This window comes from Anas acuta, chromosome 1 (genome assembly GCF_963932015.1).
Source record: "Anas acuta chromosome 1, bAnaAcu1.1, whole genome shotgun sequence".
In the NCBI taxonomy this organism is placed as follows: domain Eukaryota; kingdom Metazoa; phylum Chordata; class Aves; order Anseriformes; family Anatidae; genus Anas; species Anas acuta.
In genome coordinates, this window is record NC_088979.1 from 162,066,293 (window position 1) to 162,090,848 (window position 24,556).

Consider the following 24,556-nt stretch of genomic DNA (forward strand, 5'->3'; position numbering starts at 1 on the left):
GAGTGGTAGAAGCAATATACTTTTACATATACATATATGCATCAAAGTTAAACATGTACATTTATGGATGAAGCATGGTGTTATTAAACTTATGAAAATTTGAGTTCAGGGCTCAGTTGCAAAAAAAAAAAAAGGGGGGGGGGGGGGCAATATTTAGAGCCATTAGAAAAGCAGTAAATAATATCTTATGCTCCCTACTACCACAAAATTCTCAGAAGGGAAATATCTTCTATATAAAAAAGGACCTATTATTATATATTAGGACCACTAAGCATGGAGGGTGGTAAGGGGTTAGTTCTTCTGTTAGGTGTATTCCCTGTCTTTTCTCTCTTCCAATACAAGAACCATCAGTTTCTACGTATACTTCAGGGTAAGAGGAATTGCATGTCTGTACACCGATCCAGTGTAATTGCTCATGCTCTGACAACATCCAGCCATCTTCTTGCTCCTGCAGTGAGACATGTGCTCCTTAGCTTAAACTAGAATAGAGATCCCATGATGTAGACATCCATTCTCTTAATCTCTCTAACGACGCTTTAATGTAAAAGTAATCACTAGTTGCATGAGAATGAAGAATTTACATAAAGGGCTATTTCTTCTTTAAACTAATTAGGTATTACTAACCTAAATCCATTTGAAATGGAGTCAAATGATCTTTTAAATCATAGCACGTGTGATTTTAAATCATAGCAGTTTAATGTCGGTGCTGTAGTACTTATGCAATACGTGAAAAACAGTCATCTTTAAAGACTTCTTTTCAAGTAAATTCACATACCTACAATCAGTACAGTACTGGATATATCTTGCTGATACTAAAGAAAAGCCTATAAATAAGTAGTTTCGTAAAGCCAGGTGGCTTTTTTCTATGTTGTAAAAACATGATGTCAAATCAGATGATATTTTATATAATGTTAAAGTATTTGGATCAAAACAAAAGTCCATAATGGCAATATATTCCTGTCACACTACTGTAACCTTATACTTGAAAACTTAGTGTGCGTTGATACTATTTCAGCGTGCTGTTCTATTAATCTGTGATTTAATTTCTTTCCGAGCCAAAGGCTGTGTTTAACTACCATTCGTGTAGTTTTCTGCCATAAATCTGCCAGGCCATCTTCTGAGTTTACTGATGCTTAATGTTTTGTTCTGTGGCCCTGAGTACCATGATGATTGTTGTATACAAACATGGTTCATGTTTAAACCTGTTGGCTTGATGAGTCACTTGGTACTCCATGGTTCCTGTATTGTGAGAAACAGTGAATTTCTTCTGTTCTTCTGCATGCTGTGTGTGATTCTGATGCTATCAGAACTCAGCCCTTTCGTTGCACAGCTGAAGTGTCTTAACATTCTGTTACTGTACAGTAGCTGTTTTTTTACCTTCAGACATCCTTGTTGGTTTACTCTGTTCCCTTTTTTGTTCTATTTTTTTTAACGAAAGGACATTAGCAGTAGGATGCCCTGATTTATCAGTGATACGACGATGACTTCTGGTGTTATTCTCTTCCTTTTTTCATAAATCCTAATTCTTTCCTTTTTTGACCACTCTTGATTGTTGAGCGAATGTGTGACATGTGAATGACTCTAGTGCTTCCTGAGCTGCATAACAAATTGAAACTGTATTTTTTGTTGTGGGAGTTATACTTCCTTTGTGTGGATTACCTTGCTTTTACTAACATGGGATTAAATTTACCATTCAAAGTATTGAACAACTGAGGTTTCTCAGTGATTTTTCAGCTGCCTCTTGTATTTACTGTCCTGAGTAATTTCTCTCTCTAACCTTCCTTCCCCCCCTCTTTGTTGCTTCTGTAGCTGAATATAGTTCCTTGGTGAACTATTCATTCCTACCCTTTGTTTACCAGCCTCACACCAATCATTAGTTTGAGTGGACCTTACCTCTTATCCAGTGATAGCTTGTTGTCTTTGAACACCGTGGGACCTTTAAAGTATTTGAAGTACAGTTTCCTTCTACCAAGATTGTTTTCTGCCCTGGAATGTGTATTCTTGTGCTTGCTAGTTCTGTTTTTTTTTTTTTTTTAAACTTATATTAATATGCCCAATACAGAGAGAAGGTTTAACAACTCCCCTGGGGCCCTTGGAAGATTCTTCATAAATTTGCCACCTTCTAGTCCAGTTGTGCAAGGGTTGTTTAAACTGTATGTTATGTGCCATTGTTGAATTTGTGTTTGAGTCCCTGAACAGTTGCACGAGTACAGTTTGCATCCTCAGGAATTAAATGTCTCAATTTGCTCTAGTATCGTGGCTCCTTATGATTTGGGACAGAAAGGTTGGAGGATTTCTTTTTGGGAGAGGTGAAAGGCACCAAGGGTAAAACTTCACCTAAGTTGCATAGTAAACATTGATGCAGAAAATCCCTTTGATTTTGCTATTGTGATCATGCTGATTCTACAATTTTTCAACATGCATCCTTAAACATAACTTTGTAGGGTCAGACCTTAAGGAAATTCTCAAACTACACATAAAGGAGTTCAGATATTTTCATCTGTTCCATCTGCGCAAAGCTTTTTATTTTAATCCTACTTTTATTCATTCTGCTCTTATGAGACTCTTTCATTTATTGATTTTGTCCAATATCTGCACTGTATATTTATGAATAACAGGCAATAAGAATGTATTGAGAATCACAGAATCATAGAATATCCCAAGTTGGAAGGGATCCGCTAGGATCATCAAGTCCAACTCCTGGCTCCACACAGGTCTACCCAAAAATTCAGACTGTGTGACTAAGTGCACAGTCTGAATGCTGCTTCAACTCTGACAGGCTCGGTGCTGCAACTACATTCCTGGGGAGCCTGTTCCAGTGTGTGACCACCCTCTCAGTGAAGAATCTCTTCCTGATGTCCAGCCTGAACCTCCCCTGTCACAGCTTGACACCATTCCCACGGGTCCTATCACTGGTGGCTAAAGACAATAGATCGGCACCTGCCCCTCTGTTCCCCATCACAGGGAAGTGGTAAACCACAATGAGGTCTCCCCTCAGCCTCCTCTTTTCCAGGCTGAACAGGCCCAGTGACCTCAGCCACTCGTACATCTTCCCCTCTAGGTCCCTTCACCATCTTTGTAGCCCTCCTCTGGACACTCTCCAACAGCTTCATGTCCTTCTTGTACTGTGGTGCCCAGAACTGCACACAGTGCTCGAGGTGAGGCTGCACAAAGGTGCAGAGTAGAGCAGGATAATCCCTTCCCTTGACTGACCATCAATGCCATGCTTGATGCACCCCAGGATACAGTTGGCCCTCCTGGCTGCCAGGACACACTGCTGGCTTATATTCAGCTTCATGTCAACCAAAAGCCCTGTTCACCTCTCTGTAGGTCTGCTCTCCAGTGTCTTACACCTGAGAGATTCTTGTTTGCTTGCAAGAGCACATGCTTTGCTTATAGGTACAAACTTAAACTCTGCAGTATACTGTTAACACGGAGGTGTTTGGATGCTTATGCTTATAAAAGCAAAGATGATAGTTCTTTTGAACAAAAGCTGCGTAGTCGTTAAATTGTAATAGGATGGATCTTACAAATGGAGAGATTCATTCTAAACATGCCTGGAACTACTAGGAAGCTTTAGGGGAGCAAGTCCTGAACTCATGGAAGAACCTGATACTATTTTAGTAAAGGTGGTGCCTTTTAGGAGAATTTTATCTTCAAGAATTCTATGTAGACAATTTTCACAATATGCAGATGTCAGAACTAGGCCTTATATCATAAGCAGATTGCTGGTTTTGTAGCTGTAAATTATAGATATGTCCAGGAGAAAGTAAACTTCAGTTTAACCTGAGTACTTTCCTAATATGAAAGTAATTTTAAGTCAAATCGAAGGTTACACCAAGCTCAAAGAGAATTTTCAGGGTAAGTGAATCCCACAGTCTGCACTGCAGTTTCTGGCTTTAACTTATTCAAATAACCCTATCATGTCTGGGCCTATCAACCAAGATGATTCTTGCATTTCAAAGGATTTCACTATAGTATCTTTTTCTTCAGTTATGTTATGCGAGTGCTGTAACTTCTTGAAAACTCATACACACCATATCTGCAAGTACCAGATCAATATTTTTCCGTTTTGTCTTAGGCTTCGCTTTGCTGTAGAGAAGCAATCCATCTTGTGTGGGAGAGCGTGTTAGTGAATGCTAGGCTATTTTTCTTCCTTTGTAATGACCCTGTAGCATACAGAAAAACTTAACACTCCTTAAATTATCTCAGTCCTTTTATCACTAACAGAAGTTTTAAAAGCATGAGAAACATCTCTAAACAGAAAATGTTAGGAGTATTGCAGTCACCCAGAAACCAGGTGGCTAGTGAATACCTCTCAGAAATGATTCTGGAAAGGTTATACGGCATTTTTTAGCATATTTGTAGGAATTCCTTCCTATATCAAAGTTAAGTTTTCTGGTTTTTATTCATATAGACTATCTTCAGGGAACTGTGACAGCAAGCGGAACTCTGCTAGTTCCCTGAATGACTATCCCTCCAGTGTCTTATGTTATGTAGACTTTGCTTACTCTTACTCTCTTCTCAACTGATGTAACACTTTTTTTTTTTTCTCCTCAGAGTGGAAAGCCCCACAAACATCGGAAGGATCGCCTGCAGGATCTAATTGATATAGGTTATGGTTATGATGAAACAGACCCTTTCATTGATAATTCTGAAGCAGTAAGTAAACCTCATTAAAGTAGTAATGAGAAATAAGTTAATTCTTTATTTTTTGATAAAGAGGAAAAAAAAGGTGAGGGCAAATACTTTGTGCCCATGTATAACCAGTGTGAATCCAAAGGGGCTGTTACTTTGGACATCTACAAAGTTTTTGGAACAAACTACATTTTTGTAGTTTGTTCAGAGAGACTCTCAGCAGAGAGATTCAGATGTCATTATGCACTCCAAGAATTAAGACAGCCATTACTATATTGCATATTTAATTTTACAGTTTTAGAAATGAAGTTATTTGTATTTGTGCACTTTATTTACTGTGATCTGAAATTATACTGTCTCTGTTATTTTCTTGTACTAGCTCTCTGGATTATTAGTCTAATACTGGTGTTAGATTTCCAGTATTAGATCAGAAGACTATTCTGCTCTCCAAAACCCATAAGGATAAGGTGGTAATTCTAAACATTCACTGAATGTGTCTGACAAAATTGAGATAAAATAGCTTGCTTGAAATACAGGGTTTTACAGCTTATTTCATCTGAATGTTTTTCAGAAATGAAAACACATCTCAAATGAGGTAAGAGGAAAAAATGAATTAGGTGCAGGCAATATCAGGCTATTTGGAAGCTTATAAGAAGGCACTTGAAGGTATCTTACAGGTGATATAGGAAATAATGAAAATGAGGAAGAAGCTTAGAAGAACAAGTGGATGATAAAAGCTTTGGGAATCTCCTATAGTTCTTTGTTAGGTGCTAGGAAGGAATATATGTACTGTTCATTCAAGTAAAAACGAACAAAACCAACTAAAAAACACTACCTGACATGCTAGCCAGCCTTCGGTTCCCTCTGCTGAGTGACACTGGAGAAAGCAGCTGTGATTGCTGCTGTGAAAGGAAGAGTGCTAGAAGTTCGAGTGGGAGATATGGTGAAAAGGAATCCTGAGAAAAGAGAAGCATAGAAGTGAAGCGCATTGGTTAACCTATATTATGCTGAGCCTCGGGTTGAATGGGATATTAGATCTGGGAAGGTTACAAAACTTAAGAAATCCTGTGAACACTGAGCTGTGAGGCTTCTAGCATATAGCTGTTGCACTGAATACTGCTGAGACCAGTATGGGCTACAGAGAAGGCATGCTGCAGAACTGGTACCTTCTTGAGCAAGAGACGGTCAGCGATTTACCACAGTGGGTAGTAGGCTGAGCTCATCTTTCCATATTGTTTTGGTGAAGTCAGTTGGAAGGCACATGAGCAAGTTGTGTGGAAAGTAAGTTTACTGTAGATGCTTATCATAGCTTGTATTTATTTGTTGTCCTTTTTCCTAGTCTAGATTGATATTCACAATGTCAACTAAAATTTAAAATTCTTAAAATTTTAAACTCGTACCATATCCCTCAGCTTTTGTTTGTGCTACTGGGACAATATGGAGGCCTAAGACTGTTCACTTTCCAATGATCTGATTCTGATATTGAGATGTTTCACTCTGGCTGAGAAACCAGTCGAGCCTATAGGCTTACTTGGGTTCTCACTCTTGCTGTAGACAACCATTATCACTTCTGATGTCTTATGATATAGGACCTAAGTTGTACCTTGATTTTTTTCTAAAATTCTTGTGACCTGTCACAGATCTGTTAAGTGGTTTGGTATGTGTACAGGTCTCTGTCAGAGCTGTGTATGAGTCTATCAGGTTTGAGCACTTAGAAGGTGGCACAGGATGAGAAAACTGATGTTGTTCTTGTTACCAGCAGCAGATCCATTAGATTTGCAGGAGCATTTGCTTCTGATATCTCTTGTGAGACTCCTGCAAGAACATACAAAAGGCAGTTGTCAGAGGACCAGATGGTTGTGTCATGTGGTAGCTGTGGAAGCTACTGGGGAGAACAGTGTATTCTCTAAAGCTTGCTCTCCTGAACAAATCATTATGCCTAGTGTCTGCATTATAAATTCAGACTAGTGAGAGGCCATCTCTTTTTTTCTGTCTTTCATTCCCATCTCTATCCACAGAAGAAAAGAGTATACCATATACCAGCTGCAGTCTTAAGTTGTTGTTGCAGAGCTTAAGGGTTCTGTAATGTAGGAGTTAAGTTTAAGAAAACCTCGCATTCTGTCTGTCAGATGCAAATGGGAAATGTCCAGAAGGAAAGCCTACATGTCTGTTTTGCTCATCTTCTGTGTGTCCAGCTATTAAATCACTGTTTACCCTGAGAAATACACAGCCAGGCCTAGCCTAGGTTTATTTCCTTTTGGAAGACATACTTTCCTAAACATACAAAACCCTCTAATGTCCAGGACACAAACACTTGAGAATCATATGAGTACCTCTTGAAATGCTCCAGGATTGGAGTCCTATTGTCTCCCTTTGTATCCTAGGAAAAAATAATTGGAAGCTTCCTTAGAGTTGTAGGCCTTTTTCTTGTCACAGGTGTGAAAGAAAGTCTGAAGTCTTTGGGACTGAAACATATTCTCTCTGTACCATTAGAGAGAGCTTCTTTCTAAAACCAACCATTGGAAGTAATGCTATAAAAGGCTATTGAATAAATGAAACCGGTAAAACTAGACCTGTTTTTAAAAGCAGGCACTCTAAGTGATTTAATTAATTCTGCTTCCTCTGGATCCATTTGCAGTTAAGCAATTTTGTGCACATAACATAGATGCATGTAACAAATTGCGCATGTAACAGTATTTGGTTTCTCCAAGGATCCAGGAATGCAGTTGTTCCTCTGTTTTCTTGAGGGGGAGGGACCAGGATCAAGTGCAGGGAATCTTATAATGACATGATTCTCAGGTAATGGACTTTAATATGGCTGGAGTACAGGCAGCTACAGGGTGTGTATTTCTGGAGGAAGGTTCTTGGAAAGCTCTGATAATAGCGAGCTTTTAAGGGATTTTTCTGGTCAGTGTCCTTAAAGCACACTGGCACCTGTCCTTATAGAGTAGGATGGGCTTGGGACTAGGTTGCCAGGGCCCCACCTTCTGTGAAAAAGACTGTGTGAGATTCTTACTGCTCTTGCAGATTTGCTTTCATTGTTTACTCTGGAAAGAATCAGTACTTGTCTACTGCATATTTAAGACTTCAGCAGTATGGCGTCATTAAGACCATCAAAGTTTTTGTGGCTACTGAACACAGAGAGGTAAGGGCTCTTGAAGAGCAATTCAGTGGACTGAAACATGAAGCCAGCCAAAGGAAAACATTGGAGGGAAAGTACCTGGGTACATATTACCCTAAGTGACACAGATGATTCTTGCATCACTTACTCTTCAGACTTGTCTCCTCTTATGGGCTCTTATGGGAATAAGTGCATAGTTACAGGTTGCTATTTACTTTAGATGTATCTAGTATATATGCTGGTTTTTATCCTTGCCATCCTCGCTGGATAATTTTGTTAGCTTTTAAAGCCTGTTTAGAAGTGGCTTTTCCCCTCTGAATGCAATTGCAGACGAGTGGGAAATCTGTGCTTTAGGGTTGAACATTTTGACTGTATTAAGTCAGTACTGAACTCTTCCAGCTAAAACTTACAGTAAGACAATCTTACAGTTGTTTATAGCTGTTCTGCATTAGCTAGACTGGCAAATCCTAATCTTTGCTTAACAGTTGACTTCTGCAGTAGTAACAGTATTTATAAACTGCAAACCAAGCTGTCCCTCCTCACTGTTTCCACTGCTTCAATGTTAAAAATGGGTAAATTGCCCAGGACAACACTCATTGCAGAATGGTGTTCTGTAGGGGAAGCAGAAACCTATATTCTTGCATGAACACGTGTACACTTGCCTGTGCGCCTGGTTTGGCTGGACTGCTTGCTTTCTTGATGAGCTCTGAATATTTGATCGGTTGCATGCCTTCATGACTATGTAAGCTTTATATTGATAGAGGTTCCAGGAGATGCTCTCTGAATTTTCTGCTGTCATACAGAACAGGCATCTGAAGTAATACATGGTGTTTAGTGAACAAGTATGCTCTTACCTCTTACTTGTAGGTAAGAACACCTGCACATCCAAAGCAAAGACTGCTTAGCACCTTCCCCATTGTTGGGAAGATGAGCACAGAGGGAGAACTGTGCACCTAGAAATCTGTAAGCAGTATAAGTTGTCTTGAAGCAGCCATGCTGACAGGAACTGAGGCAAAACACGAATGCCAAGGGCTGTGGAGGTGTTGACTGGGTAGCATGCAATTCGGTACTTCAGGCACCCAAGGCCATGTGTCAGTATTTAAACCAGTCTTCTATATTCATGACTTCACAGCAGTCTTCTAAGCGCTGGTATATGAGCCCTCTGCTGCAGCATAGAGGAAATTAATTTACTAGTGTTTTCTCATTCAAGGGAAGTTTTTCCAAAACAGGTACTTCAAATTAGCAAGAGCTCATTTGTGTTCAGCTACATCTTGCCTTAAGAGCTCAGACCCTCTTTAAAGGACAGCCTTTTGAGGTTTATGTTGATCTGTAGTAATTCTGAACACACTGGTAAAATAGCTGTTACCTATTTGGTTTCCCTGGAAGACTTTCTGTAACTTATGGGCTTAGTCTTTGCAAAAATTCTGTATCATAGTATACCGTTTTCCCTGTTTGCAGGATAAATTTGATTTGATTCATCTTGTAATCTCTAGGCTTATTAAAGATGTGATAGATTTAATATCCTCTTCTCTCCCACCACAGCATCCTCTCAAGAGTTCTGGAGTTGTGATCTAAAACTTCAACCTGATTGTCGGTAGCAGCATCTTGTTCAAGAATCTCGATTAGCTTAGATGCTCTTTCCCATTGAGAATGGTGTCTACTGGGAGAATGGCAGAACTCACTGTGGTTGTTGTCACTTTTACTTTTTTTTTTTTGTGGAGTCCTGGGCCAGATGATGTTCTAGGCCCACTTGATGTTGCTCTCCCATCCTTCCTACTCAAAGAAGCCTTTTTATACCTAGCTATGAAAAACATTTTTCTGAAACAAAAATACTGATTCTTAAACAAAATGACCCAAACTATTGATGTGCTAATGCTATAGAGGCTAATACAGGAGAAATGCTACATAGGTTTTATCATTAAACATCCTTCATGTTTGACTGAGAGATAAATTTAGTTTTTCTGTATTTTTCACAGGGGAAAAACTGCTTTTGTAGGCCTCTGTAACAAACCTCATCCTCGCTAAATATATGAGGGTGCATTAAACTTCTGTTGTCTTTTTTTAAGAGATTCACTTATTAGCTGTTTCCTTGGCTATGGATTTGTGTTATTACTGTCCTGTCTTCCTTGTTTACTGTCACTTTGCCCAGTGGCTGGGGAGTAGTGCACAGTGTCACCTCTAATAAAAGATATCTTGCATGCCTCCCAAGTGTCTTCAAGGTAGATGGCAGCTGACATGTTGTATGCATTCTAAAGAATACAGGGTGAACTTTTTCTTTACTTTTTACCTCTCCTCCCTACAATATAAATAAGGATGTAAAGTGGAGTACCAAACAAAGCAGATACTGTTCCGATTAATGCAGTACTATATACAACTATATACTGTTGTGGTTTAACACCGTGAAGGAGCCAAACATCACACAGCTGCTCTCACTCCACCTTTTCAGCAGAACAGGAAGAGAAACTACAGTGAAAAAAACCTTATGACTTTTGATAAGGACAGGGGGATTGCTCACCATTTGCAACACAGACTTGACTTGGGGAAGATGAATTTATTGCCAATTAATAGCAGCCTAGAGTAGTGAGAACTAAAAGCAAACTAAAAACACTTCCCCTCCATCTACCTTCTGCTTCCGTACTGCCACTGTACTACCCCAAGTGATGCAGGGGAATGGAAATTGCAGCCTGTCCATAACACTTTTCTTCTCCTTCGTGGCCTCTTTCTTCACTCTCCAGCATGGGGTCCCTCCCACAGGATGCAGTCCTTCCCAAACTGATACTACATGGGTTTTCCACAGGCTGCTCCAGTAAGATCTGTACCATTGGACCTACCACAGGTCCCCCATGGTTGGCAGCTCCCCCCAGGCCCCCTGCTTCTGTGTGGGCTTCTCTGCGCAGGCTGCAGCTCTGGCCTGGGGCCTGCTCCTGCGGGGGCTCTCCATGGGCCGCAGCCTCCTCCGGGCCACATCCACCTGCTCCACCGGGGGCTCCTCCACCCATGGGGGGCTGCAGCGTGGAGATCTGCTCCATGGGGGACCCATGGGCTGCAGGGGGACAGCCTGCTCCACCAGGGGCCTCTCCCTGCACAGCCCGCAGGGGAACTGCTGCTGCCTGCCTGGAGCACCTCCTGCCCTCCTGCTGCACTGACCTTGGGGGCTGCAGGATTGGTTCTCTCTACATTTTCTTTCCTTTCTCCAACTGCTTCTCTGCAGTATATATATATATATTTTTTACCCTCTCTTCAATATGCTCTCACAGAGGCACAACCAATATTGCTTATTGGCTCAGGTTTGGCCAGTGGCAGGTCCCTTTTGGAGCTGCTGGCACTGGCTCTTACATGAATGGGGCCTCTCACAGAGGTCATTCCTGCTATCTATCTTTCCACATAAGCCCAGTACAAAAGTCTTGTACTCATTTTAGGAAGGAATAAATAATTTATTTTTAATCCTGTGTTCTGGCCTGTGTTTCAACCAGATACCATAGGACTGTTCCATGTACTTCAAGAGCTCAGGGGGACAATTCAGAAACAAAACTCAGCATTTGCTTAGGTACTTGAAAAAACAGACATATCTGGCATTTGTAGTATTGTTTAAATTGGTAATGTCAAGGCTTTTGGAGTAAGAAATAAGAAACAAGCAACAATATTGCTCATAGGTACAGTACTTTTTTGCCTTTTTTTTTTTTGTCAAACTTGATTTTTTTTTTTTTTTTTTTGAAAAGCACAAAGTTTCTTTTCATGGTAATTGGAACTCCTGAAGGAGTAGATACTGGTCAAGGATCAACTCATCTTCATTATTAAGCAGTACAAGGAAGTTGAGTGTTTTGGAAAAAAACATACAAACATAGCTATTACTGTAATATAAAGCAGTTTTTAACTTGCCAAAATCATAGGTCTTTGATAAGAGCACTTGTCTGAAGTGTTGTAAGTGGCAAGTCACGTTCATGGTAAATGAATGGGAAAGGAGAGTGTAACTTTTCAATAGTGTTCTAGCAATTCCGAAACATGAAAGCTGGAGGGGTTAAACATTACACTGAAAGTACAGTTAAGTGTTTTTATTACAGCTAAATATGCAGCGTGTGTCAGAGCTCAATCTCAGAAGGAACCACATTGAACAGATAAAGGTAGTCACATGAGTGGCCATGCATTTTATAACTTAGGCTGAAATATTTTCAAGGCAACAAGAATTTCTTCTTGGGTACTGAAGGTCAATTAGGCTATTAGCCTGACTCTGGTACTTGGTGGAAGAATACCAAAGGTGGTTGGGGGAAGAACAAAACAGGGCAATGTATAATACATTGATACTTGACTCAAGCTAGGCTGACAGATTACAATATACTAACTACTGCTAATAGCTAGGGGTATTCTAGAAGACTATTGTAGACTAGGCTATCCTGAGCCTTGTGTTAATCTTTATTTAATAGTCTGTTATGCCTTATTCTGTTGTGCTTTGCCAGCTGTCCTTTGTCCCAGGATTTTAAACAAACAAAAAACTTCTTAACTATACCTTGTGGAAGAGGACCCTTCTTTAGCATTAGAAAGTTCGTTGTGCTTGTTTTTGATACCATCATGGGTTAGAAAAGCAATGGATTGTTCACCCTTAACCTTGTTCAAGATTTCATTGCATATTCTATTATGTTGTTTTTCTAGAAGATAGTACTGTTTTTGTCTGAAAACATATCGTAGGGTCATATGAATCACAGAATGGCTCAGGTTGGAGGGGACTTTAAATAACCCTCCTGCCATGGGCAGGGATGCCACCCACTAGATCAGGTTGGTCAAGGCCTTGTCCAACCTGGCCTTGAACACCTCCAGGGATGGGGCATCCACAGCTCCTCTGGGCAACCTGTTCCAGTGCCTCACCACTCTCTGAGTGAAGGATTTCCTCCTAACTTCTAGTCTAAATCTCCCCCTCTTTTAGTTTAAAACCATTCCCCCTTGTCCTGTCGTTATCCGTCTAAGCAAAAAATTGTTCTCCATCTCCCTGTAAGTATTGAAAAGCTGCAATAAGGTTACCACAGAGCCTTATGTTTAGACTGAGCGTATCTCTCTCAGCCTTTCTTTATATGGGAAATGCTTAAGCCCTCTGATCAATTTTGTGGCCTTCCTCTGGACCCATTCTAACAGATCTACATCTGTCTTATGCTGGGAGCCCCGGTCCTGGATGCAGTACTCTTGGAATTTCTAAGAAAGATTAGACCACTGGAAAGGGGTTAAACCATTTTCCTTAAGTAATAGGATCAGAGAAGAGCATCCTCTAATTTCATGCACAGAAAAAGCTAATTGAAAGAAAAAGTCTTGAAATGATTTCATCAGAAGATTCAGAAGTTGCAGAAGCTGCATGCTGTTTAATTGAAAATCCTGAAGAAACTTCAAAATGAAGTTTAATCTAGTTATTGCCAATCGTATTCAAATTTTCTCTTCAGTTAGGGCAATAGGAAATGGGTTATGTTGGCAAGATACGAGGTACGTTGTGGTCTGTAGGACCCCCTTTTAGGTAGGTAGGTTGGAAAGAAAATAAAATGTAAAGTTGTAAGTTATACCTCATTCAGTAGGTTGAGGAAAACTCAAAATTTGATAGAAAGAAGTAAATTCTGTCAAGGGTTAAGGAGAGCTGAATTTCAAAAAGGTCTTTGAAAGTCAGATTAAATCCATAGTCCTCAGCAGAAGCTGTTGAAAACCTCAATTGATAAGCTGCTTTTCCACATCTTGCTGACCTTGTTTGCTGCTGGCTGTTATGGAAGTTTGTTCATCTGTATATTAAATGAATTCTGTCTTTGCAGTTGACTTGTTCCTATGGATCTGTGCCATGTAGCATGTTGATCATACTAATGATCTGCAGCATTTCATGGCTTTCTCACTTGTGGACTGTCTTTAATCCTTACTTTTATGTTCTCCAGGGCTTCCTTTACTGCTCTGCAGCCAAGTCTTTACTTTGTTCCCCTGCATTTGTTCTTTACTTCTGACAATAATGGTCCCAGCTTTGACTGTGTGCTTTCTCCTCCAAACTTGGCAACTAGTGTATTCTTCTGGTTTGATCCCATATGGCCCCAACCTCACCAATTCAGTTTGTGCCCTGTCAGCTCAAAAGGGAAATGCCCGCTCTGTTAAGTACTGTGGATAATCACTTATTTTCTCTCTCTTTCATCTCCTTGTACTTAATGAAGCTGGTTCTGAGAGCCTGTGGAAAAACATCAGATTTCTCTGAAGTTCTTAACTAGCCTCCACTCTTCAGTTTACTGTGCACCTTCTACTTTTCATGATTCTCCTGGTCTCTTAGATGAATGGCAAGTCCATAACTAAATCACTTTGCTTTCAGTTTATCCAATTAAGTCTTTTGCTTTTTTGTACTAGTTTCTCATGTGATCTCAGGGTATTCCATAGATTCTGTCATTGCTTTTCATTTCTCTTTACCTTCCTCTACTGCATGTTAAGTCTTCCATTCCAAGAAGATAAAAGACGATGACTCATTGAAATTTCTAATCACTTACTCAGATCAAATTCACGTATGTCTCCAGTTGAGGCTGTTCTACCCAGCTTGCTTGTTTAAGTGTTTATCTGTTTTCCTTTTCTGGATAACTTTTTTCTTAATGTTTTTGGTAGCCTGGGCTTTTTAGTCCTTAAAGCGTATCTCTATTATTATCTTCAGTATACTTTCATCATGTACAGGGGAAACGAACTAACCTGGTAGCTGATTGTGCTTCACACTGTGTGTGTTCCCTTCCTGTAAGTGATCTCAGATATTCAGTTAAAACTGTGTGTACTTGACCTACTAATTTTTTCAACCTGTTGAATTCTGGCAGGTATTGTGTCTTAACAGGCATGCAGTGGAAGGCCTGCTGGTTCAAGCTTCAAAATAACAAACACATTGTTGCCTTCTTGAGTATCCTACTTAATTGTTAATCATTTGGCCTTGCTACCAAATGTTTATTGCTTGCAGCTGTAATTCAGAATAGGCCTTTTCCTCTGTCAGAGTGTGTACATCTAAGGTGTGTCATGCTCTTACCCTTTCTTTCAGAAGAAGGACAGAAATTGATTTAGTCATTGAATTGTTATTGTATCTTCTTGGTATTTTATAACTCTTTGTAGGTCCTGAAAATGCTTCCTCTTTATCTTTGCTGGCAGCTTTGTCTCAGGCATTCTCTTCTTACTCTTCTTGACAGACCATAGCTTCCAGAATTATTTATTGTTTGTTAAGCTCACCCTTTTACCATTTTCAGTATTTGAAAACCAAGTCCAGTGGTTAGAATTTGGAGTAGTTCAGGGCAACTTTGACCTTCAACGTGTTGATAGCGGCATTGTCAAGGCAACCTTCCCACAGTTTGCTTGCAAACACCATTGTGGCTTGCTTTTTTGATACTTATGCATAAAACTTGAATGAATCTATTCATTTTTTCAGCTTTTTCAAAACTTTGCTGTTAACAATATATTTCATAGAGACTGACAGATTTTTTTTATAATACCAGGAGGAAAATGTTGTAATCTAAAGATGCTGCCAGTTGAGAAATATAATTAATCCTATCCTCCACTTTACTTAATATTCACTACTTTTATTATGTCTTTGACGTCAATATTTTTGATACAACTTTGTAATCCTAACTTGGAAATTTCTTCATATAAGCTAAGTACTATACAAAGTAGTGCTTAGAAGAGGTTGAAACTTCTTGTGGCTTTAACTGTCTAAACAGAATGAAAATACATTTGACTTTCAACAAAGCAAGTCCTGACATTGTAGTATTTATAGAAGAGGGGATGTCATGTTCAACATAAAAAAAATTGGAAATAAACTCACAGATACTGTGGCTATGCTTGTTATGTTAAAAATGCTATCCCTGACAAAAGAAAACTACAGAACTTTGTACGAGAAACAGGTTTTTGAGCAGGCACTGTGGTTAGAGTTGATAAGAAATGTTAAGTGTGTTGGGTGTGAAATGCACTGCAGAGTTCTCATATTAATAAAAATCAGGAAAGGGATGAGCTTTACTGTGGCTTTCAGAGGAAAAATAAAAAAGCATGTCTGAGAACTTTTTTGTGCTTGTTTTAAGCACCTCTACTGTGTCAGTCTTATTTCCTGGATATAACATTCAATTTTATAAAATTTTGACATAGGTTAGGCTTCTTCCATTGCAAAATGGTGGTTGTTCAGATTGATGTATTTTCTTGAAAATGTGAGAAATAAGCTCTGGGAATAACTTCAGAGCTGTCTTTTTCAGATAACTTAAAGGTCTGTGAGATAAGTGTGTGAGTAACAGAAGGTATTGCTAGTTTGAGCTATACATTCTCTCATAAAATTGAAGGACATTCAATAAAAGTTATGAAACTACTATTTAAAATCGATAGAGGCAGTGTTTTCACAAAATTAGTATTAGACCAATGATGTCACTGGTATGCCTGTAAGGCTGTAGTAGACAGAGCTAATTAGCAATGTACCTGCCTAGCGTCAGGACAAAAACAACTCGTAAATAGTGAAATTGCTTGTACTCAGGTGGTATATCATTGTTCATATAGCTGAGGTATCACATGGTTTAACCTCTAGTATAATGTAATGTGCTGTCAGAGAAAGAATTTTGGAAAAAAATGTTGAAAGGCGTTTTCCTCAGGAGAAGCAGCCTCTGTGCCCATCCTCACTTCCTTCAGAAAGCAGTTTTTCTTAATGCTGAAATCTTTACTTCCAAATAAAAGGCATTATTTCGGAAGTACGAAGGTGATTTGATGATATTAGAGTTCTAAGCACTAGCCAATAGGTTTTTCATTACACTTCTGTATAATTTTTCATGGATAGGAACTGGTAAGTGAACTGCGTGTTCATTTTATTAAGAGATGACGATAAACTCATTTTCTTTTTCCCTGTCTAGTATGATGAATTGGTTCCTGCATCCCTGACAACCAAATATGGAGGGTTTTATATCAACACTGGTACACTGCAGTTCCGCCAGGCATCTGACTCAGAGGATGAAGACTTTGCAGAAGATAAGAAGCATAGGCCACCTAAAGTGAGTGATTTAAAACAGACTGATACGCAATACTGTTTTATGACAATCTCTCTTTTGTGGCTGTTGTATAAACAGTTAGGAAATAACTCCTGACATCCACAGGTTGTTCAGTCATTGAAGACTGAAGTCTAACTTCTTGTTGAGGCAGGCATGCAAGTTGTGTCTATCCATCTTAAATAAGTGACAGTTGATTCCTAAATTTTATAAGAATTTCATTACATATGATGAAAACATAAGTTCTCTAACTGCTTTTGTAATTCTGCAGGAAAAAAAAAAGATTTGAAATTGTTCCTAATATTCAGCATAACACTTAAAGCAAAGTACCTGTTAAATAAAATCAGAACATGGGAGTAGCTGTGTTAAAAGTACGTGTACTGTCTTTCACAAACAGCCTACTGTTCTGTGTGCTTAACTTTTTTCATAGCAACCCGTATGGTGCTGTGATTTGGATTTGTGACTAACACAGCATTGATAACACAGCAGCGTTTTGACTGTTGCTGCATAATGCTAGCACTGTTTGAAGATTCTTTTTCCCTACTCTGCCTTCCTACTCCACTTCAGCAAGTAAGCTAGGGACGGGCAAGAAGTTTGGAGGGGAAACTGCTGATGTAAATTAGCAAAAAATATATTCCATACAATACTACATTGTATTTTTCAGTGAAATTGGTAGCAAAAGGGCAAGTTCGTTTTTCCCAGGTGGCTGCTGCTCACGCTGGCTGGGTATCAGTCCGCCTATGCCTCCAAGTATTTTTCTTACTGAGAACGCTGAATTCAGTAACTTTTTTTTTTTAATTGATGACAGAATTGTCAGTAAATGTAATTGCTATTGTAAATGCAGGTGTACTGTTTGCCTTTACACACATCAGGATATTTTTCCTGACTCCAAATTGGAAAATGTAAGGAAAATGAAAGTTTTTTTTGCTGTAGAAGTGCTTTAGGATAGAAGAATCATTGTCCTTTGTTTAATCTGTTTTGTAGATAGCAAAGTTAAAAGAAAGTGAAGATCGTGGAATGAAGAAGCGCAAGCGGAAAGATGAAGGGACGGAAAAGGAGAAGAAGCCTCGGAAAATGAAAGTTCCTAAGCAGTTGGGGTAGGTTCCTTTCTTCAGATGAACTCTAGAATTGCGTATGAAGTTTGGTTTTGAGATTGCATGTGGTAGCAAGTTTATCATCGCTGTTCAGGATACTGTAATGTTAAGCTATATTTAGTAGCTAACAGGTTTTGATTTTGATTTTTTTTTCTTAAGTAAATCCTATGAACTAACTTTCTTCTACCCTAAAATTCTGAATGAAGAGTTAAACAAGGAAAGATGAATTATGGAAAACATGGAAATGTTGATTCTGTGAATAACATTATCCATCATTGTCCTACCCAGTTTTCTGACAGTAAGAATTGCATCTATCTTCTCCGCCTTCTAACGAAAATTAATTTCTTATCCCTAGGTTTTTATTCTGGGAAACTGTAAACATACCTTGATTATTCTATGTGTTTCTTAACACAGGAGAACACTCAAAGGTATTCTGAGGTTAGCATGGAAGGATTAAGATGATGGGTTTTTAACTGGCTTCTGAAAAATTCTCCTTGAGTGAAAGTTGTCTTATTACAAATATTCAAGTTGGTATCGAAAATTTGTTGATAGCATTTTTTTTATTAAGGTGATGAACTGGGGGGAGATGCTCAGTTGAGTAGCATATGAATGTTGACCCTGCGCGTCAAAATTCTTAGCGGTGAAGAGAATTACTTTAACATATGCAGTGTGTCTAAACTTAAAGCAACCTGCTACTTGTTCATCAGTCAGAGAGGCAAGTTTTAAGTGTTTTAGTGTACCCGTAAGTTTAACAACTGTGCCAACTTCTCCACAATTGAATAGAAGTCTTGCGTACATTAAGGTAAATCTCATTTACTCTAAACTTAGTGTGCCCACAAAAAAAATCTGCTGAACATGACATCACATGACAAGCGAGGGTTTGAGATGATTGGTACAAGAGTCTGAAGATGGAAACACAAAGTACTTGTTTCCTGTTGCTAACTTTTTAATTGCACTAAACTCCCAAATTTTTCAAGGCCATTGTCACCTTTAACAGTCACATGCATTCTAATGAAATATTTTTTTCCTCTACAGAGTAATGGCCTTAAATTCACACAAGTCTGAAAAGAAGAAAAAGAAATTTTATAAAGACTCACTCTCTCTGGCTGCCATGATCCGTAAATTTCAAAAGGAGAAGGAAGCCATGAGGAAGAAGGAATCTAGTCCAAAACCTCCAGTGACTATTGCAACCTCTACCCCTAGTAAAATTCCTTCTTCCTCTCTCAGTGCAGGAAATGATATCTCTGACTTGAATCTTAGGATCAATGATCCTGTCCTCTCCATTTTTGGTAGCACAAATGAACGTGAGCTCCTGCAAGAAGCTGAAAGTGCCCTGGAGATGTTGGGAGACATTGACTTTGACAAGTTGCTTGATGGCACTTCTGATGGCAGCCCAGTATCTGAGCTGTCAGGAGAAAATGGAAATGTCACTCAGGCAACCTACACCTCTCAGGTCATGACACCCAAGCAGGTGCCTGCCCTCCCAGAAGGTCTGCCTATGCTACTTGAAAAGCGCATTGGAGACCTTCGAACAGTAAGTATGAACTCAATCATGAGGGAATGCATTGAAGGATCTGAGATAATGAGGAAGAATTACTAGGGTCTGAGTTACCATCATTGAATTGCTGGTTGAAATGCTAAAAAAAAAAATAATAAATAATGTAGAATTGATCTTAATGTCAGTCTTAATGGTTGTATTTATACTCCTGAAAATGGGCACAGATGATGCAGGTCAATTGTTGAAGCAGTGTTTATTTCAGAGGAGACAAGGTTTTCTCCTATATCTTGCATGTACAAGAACTTGTGATGTTTTTTCCAGAATGGGAATATCAGTGTTATTTTAAATCGAATTATTAGTCAGTAAAATGAATTTGTGCTTCCTCACTTAGTTTGAAAAAAAACAAAATACTATTGCAGCTTGTGATCTAATGTCAGTCTGAAATTCTGCCTTTGTAACACAAAATAATGTTAACTTGACAGTTCAAAAGGAGAAAAATAATATATTCTTTTGGAAGGTTGGAATGGAGCCCAAACTTCTCAAATATTAATAAAAAGTATTAAATTCCCAGCTTACAAACATTCCTACAGCTTATTGAAAGGGGTCAGAGCTGATAAGGTATTATATGCTCCTTGTTTCAGTTGTGGATGTTATCTTAAGTTGAGAATAAATTTGTTGTTTGATTGTTCAGATTCTGATTTTATCTATTAAGCTTTTCCTTACTCAGAATAAAGTGCAGCTTTTCCTTACTCAGAATAAGTTTTGAAGTAGTAGCTGAACTTTTTTTCCATTAAAATAGTTAAACAGTAGCAGAGCTTGCTTTGCTACCACTTAGTGATAACCATAATGCTTATCTTAGCTGTATGCAAATGTTTTGTAGTGTTGTTAGATGTTTTAAAATGTACTTGTCTAAATATAGACAAGGGTTAGTATTCTCTGAAATCAGATGATTTTGCCTACCTTTTGAATTTTCAGATTCTTTACAGCGAATGAGCAATAGCTTTCTAGCAAAACAGCAGTAGAATTGGATAAGACCAAGAATAAGGAAGTGTTTGTTAGTGGCCTTCCCAGAGTTCACGCTGCTTCAATGCTTTTTAAAATAAATTAAAAAAAAACATGCAGTTGAAAAAAAAAAAAAAGCTTTAATTCAGTGGTTCTTGGAAAACCTAACTCTACAGTCTTATACTTTTGAGCGTGTTTTCTGAAAGTTTAGCCCTTGGTGAGCAGAGCAAGTTTACACATAGACTTGGGGAAGAACTAGACTGTAATGACTTAAGGGTTGCAACTTCCTTACCAAATTGCCATCAACAGACGTTACCGGTGAGGGAGAAAATCTTTTTAGAAAGGAGAAAAAAGAAAAATGGCTCCTGTACATTTTTTCCAGACACTTATCAGGCTCGTACCTTGAGTGCTCATTAATGCAAAGAAAGTTAAGAATCTGTAGACTAAAGTCTGTGTTCCATGAATGAAGTTGTTAGGTACCTAGATAAGATTAAAAATAAATAAATAAATTAGAAAGCCACTGACTGTATATAATGAACACTTCCTGACCTGCTCTTGTAGATTAATGTCTTCTGGTCCCCTCAGTGTGCAATTCTGAACTACAGACAACATTGCACACAAGCAGGGAAGTAATGGATATGCTACTTTCTATTGTGATGGTAGCTGTCAAAATAATCTGTCTGTGGAACAACAACAACAAAAAATGATAGCAGTGTGTTTCTTGAGTCTGGTGTAGTTTGCTTCAAAGACCAGCAACACCGTTTAGTATAATAGCTTAATGATGAAACTAGCTTTAAGATCTCCCTGGGAGAGAAATGTCAAAGCATCTTTCCTTCCACTTTTATATAAAACAGTAAGGTAATAATCCTTGTTTTAATTATCCTTAAAGACACTGGATTTAATACTTTCAAACTTGTCTTTTTGGTATCTTTATCACTTGTAAACATCTATAACCTTTCTTATTTTTTTAGCAGAGCAAATCCTTCAGTAATCTTAAAACAGATAGTACCATCCCCTCAGCAGCTGACTGTACAGTAGAAAGTAGTGAGCAGAGTGCAGTACTTACAGGAACTAAAAAAACCTCTGGTATAATTCATGACTGAGATGGTAAAGCATTCAAGATGTTTGGTTACCTTACAGTTTCTGGATGGAGTAACAGACCCCTGTTTCCCTATGCAGTATAGAGTTTACATTCCTAGAAAATACTTAAATGACCCATGTATGTTTGAAATTAACAGAGAATAAGAAGAGTAAGTATTTAATAGTAATAAAGGAATGTGGTCAAGTTAATGCTTGAATTTGTAGTTTTTTAGCTATGTTGTTACAAGTTGATAACAAAAGTTTTAAAGACCAGATTAAAGAGCCTTTTTAATTTGAATATTCTGTCACATAGCATGTTGACTGCCTCTAATGTTTGTCAGTCGATATGATAATACCACACTTGCATACATTTTTGCATGGATATCCTTTTCAAGCCCTTCAAATACACTCTCATCCCAGTGCTAGAATATCTTAAGACAACAAGCTTCTCAGTGTTCTTTGTCTTGACTTTCATAAGTCTGCAGAGTGAAGTGACACTGGAGAGGAGATTTTACTGATTTTAGTTGAATTGTTGAGCAGTGCAGGGAATTGACTTGGCTTTTTCACATGAGCTGTCATGGTTTGTGGAAAATATAAGTGATAGGAGCAAAGACAGTGATTCTGCATGGGCATTCCTGAGAGACCAGGAAATCTTCAAAAAAAGAAGTATGCATAGGAATAATCTTGCTTTTTTTTTTTTTTTTTTTTTCATTTCATGAGTCAGGAAAAGACCAGAGAGGAATACAAAAGAGTTGGTGGAACAGAGGTTTTCCAGTTTTCACTCCTAGTCTAAAGATAGAGAGTATGCTGGACAGCACCAGAATAGAGGGATGATGCGAGGGAGTTGTGCAGAAATTGCAGGGTTGAGATGGATCTAAGAAAGCTGGAAAGTTGTAACCAGGCAAGGCACATTACAGACAAACAAAGGAAGAGAGTAGGAAAGTGTTGATGAGTCATACAGGCAAGAGCATCAAGCAATGCTCCTCCTTTTAAAGTCATCAGTGATCATGATGTTGCTGGCTCTAAGCTAATACAACAGCTCTTCTGTTTTTTTTCTCCCCGTGGTTATTGAAAAGACTAGTATGTTAACATCAGTGATCCAGGCAGTTTCTAAATAGAATGATTGCTTGCACTGGAGCAAGGAGTATTTATTTGAATATAATAGTAATTCTCATATCTTTTCTAAATAGCTGAGTGTAGTAAGATTTTTTTCCAAGTTTAAAAACAGAAAATAAGAAAATTATATAGCTGTAAAAGTAAAGATACAAATGTTTTGGGGATAAAATGAGCTTTGTGAACCTTTTGTTCTTTATTGTTGTATTTTCAGGCCGCCAAGATGTTTGATGAAGAAGGCAGGAAGAAGTTTTTCACACAAGACATGAATAATATTCTGCTGGAGTAAGTGCTTATCTGTACAACCTTCCCTTTTTGGAAATGGGTTGAAAGGAAAAGTACAGAAGAGGAAGTATTAATGAGGTTGTTCCAACAAAGCCATTAAAAGTCAATGAAGGTAGATCAGTCTAAGCTAGTTACTAGCTAAAGAGACTTATATATGAATACAACTCCTGTCATGACTATCTGTCTGTCTTTATCCACTGTAAAGTGTTTTGTAGTGCCCTATGTCCTTGACTTCATGTGTAAAATTCAACAAAATTGCCATTTTTTCTTCCTGTCCCACATCTTCATAAATCAAAACATCTTCAGCTTTCATAAAGAAAAATGCTGACTATTCTTACTCTGTAATCCTTCAACTAAACGTTTAATATAGAGGGTTCTATGCTCTTAATAATATTAAGGAACAAAAAAGTTACCTCTAGAAGACAAGCAGCCAAAATTTTATCAAGATTGATGTGCGATGGTGGGAGTAAATACAATTTGTAAACACAGTATTCAACATTGCCAGGGAAGTATGTATCTGAAAGTCTTTTTCGAGTGGTTTCTTGACATTAAGACTTCCTCCTTTGCTCAAAATTTAGTTTAACATATCTAAAAATGTGTCCCAAGCTGCTATTTCTGGTATGCATAGCTAAAATCTGTTATGCATACAAAGCTTCCTTAGGTTTTTGTTCAGTTGTCATCTTCATCTTGGAGTACCTCACTGGTTGGCTGTCTCTTGTTTGTTTGTCAGTATTGAGCTACAGTTACAGGAGATAAATCCTGCCATCCGCAATGGAGTGTACTCTCACCTTGAGGCTTTTGTGCCATGCAATAAGGACACACTGATAAAGCGTCTGAAGAAGTTACACCTCAATGTCCAGGTAATGGGGGGGAGAGTAGCTCCAGTGTGAGTCAGTTATGTAACAGTGAGGAAAGAATGCAGAAGAGAAGAGCAACAGCCCCCAGTGTCTGCAATGAAGCAAAAGATTTTGGAGCATTTGCTAGATCAGCATAAATGCTTTTTTTCCTGTGTGAGTGCTCTTGTCACTACTTAAAGAACAAATATTTTAAGTATTTCAGACCTTTCTATTTGAGAATGAAATGCTTTCATCTTGAAAGCTGGATAGAGGGTAGATACCAAAGTAACAGAACTAGAAAGCCACAATCATGGTTATGACAAGTTGTAATTGCTATTGCATTTATTTTTGTGCCAAGAAAAAAAAGGTGGATTGATAATAGATGACCAGCCTGTATTATTTGTGCAAATACACTGCTTTTGTGACCAAGTCTTACAAGTCCTTTATATCTAATTTGCAGTTGCTTTTTCCTCAAAGAATGTGTGTTTCTCTCGAATAAAAAAAAAAAAAAAAGGTATCTGTGATTTGAAGTATCCTGACCTGGTTCTTTAGATGAGAATCAGGACTAAATCTTGCAGAGGGTCTGATGATCATGTATGCAGAGATCTCAACCTGCTTAGAGGGAATAAGGTTTCATATGCTATTTCTAAATTAAGCATTAAGGTGTAACAGCACATAGCATCCTAGTTCTTCTCAGGAAACAGTTATGATTAAGAATGTGAAGTTAGAATTTGTGGGAAGATAATTTAACACATGTAGGGAAGTATATAGTACGATATCACTTTAATGTTTGGAGTTCTTAATATTTGGAGATGATTCTATAAATGGTTCTTACTTTTGAGGTATGTAAATTACATTTAATAATAATAATCTATGCACAGACAATAATAATGATCCAATACATA

General features: G+C 38.3%; 1 protein-coding gene across 1 annotated transcript in view; it reads left to right on the forward strand.

The window, feature by feature from the left end:
- Positions 1-24,556, forward strand: part of UBN2 (ubinuclein 2) — a 54,129-nt gene that overhangs the window by 6,084 nt on the left and 23,489 nt on the right. Inside the window, exons 3-8 of the mRNA XM_068668999.1 lie at positions 4,561-4,662; positions 16,612-16,749; positions 17,728-17,840; positions 18,873-19,371; positions 22,745-22,815; positions 23,546-23,675. Of these exons, the coding sequence (XP_068525100.1) occupies positions 4,561-4,662; positions 16,612-16,749; positions 17,728-17,840; positions 18,873-19,371; positions 22,745-22,815; positions 23,546-23,675 (1,053 nt within the window). The remainder of the gene's footprint in view (positions 1-4,560; positions 4,663-16,611; positions 16,750-17,727; positions 17,841-18,872; positions 19,372-22,744; positions 22,816-23,545; positions 23,676-24,556) is intronic.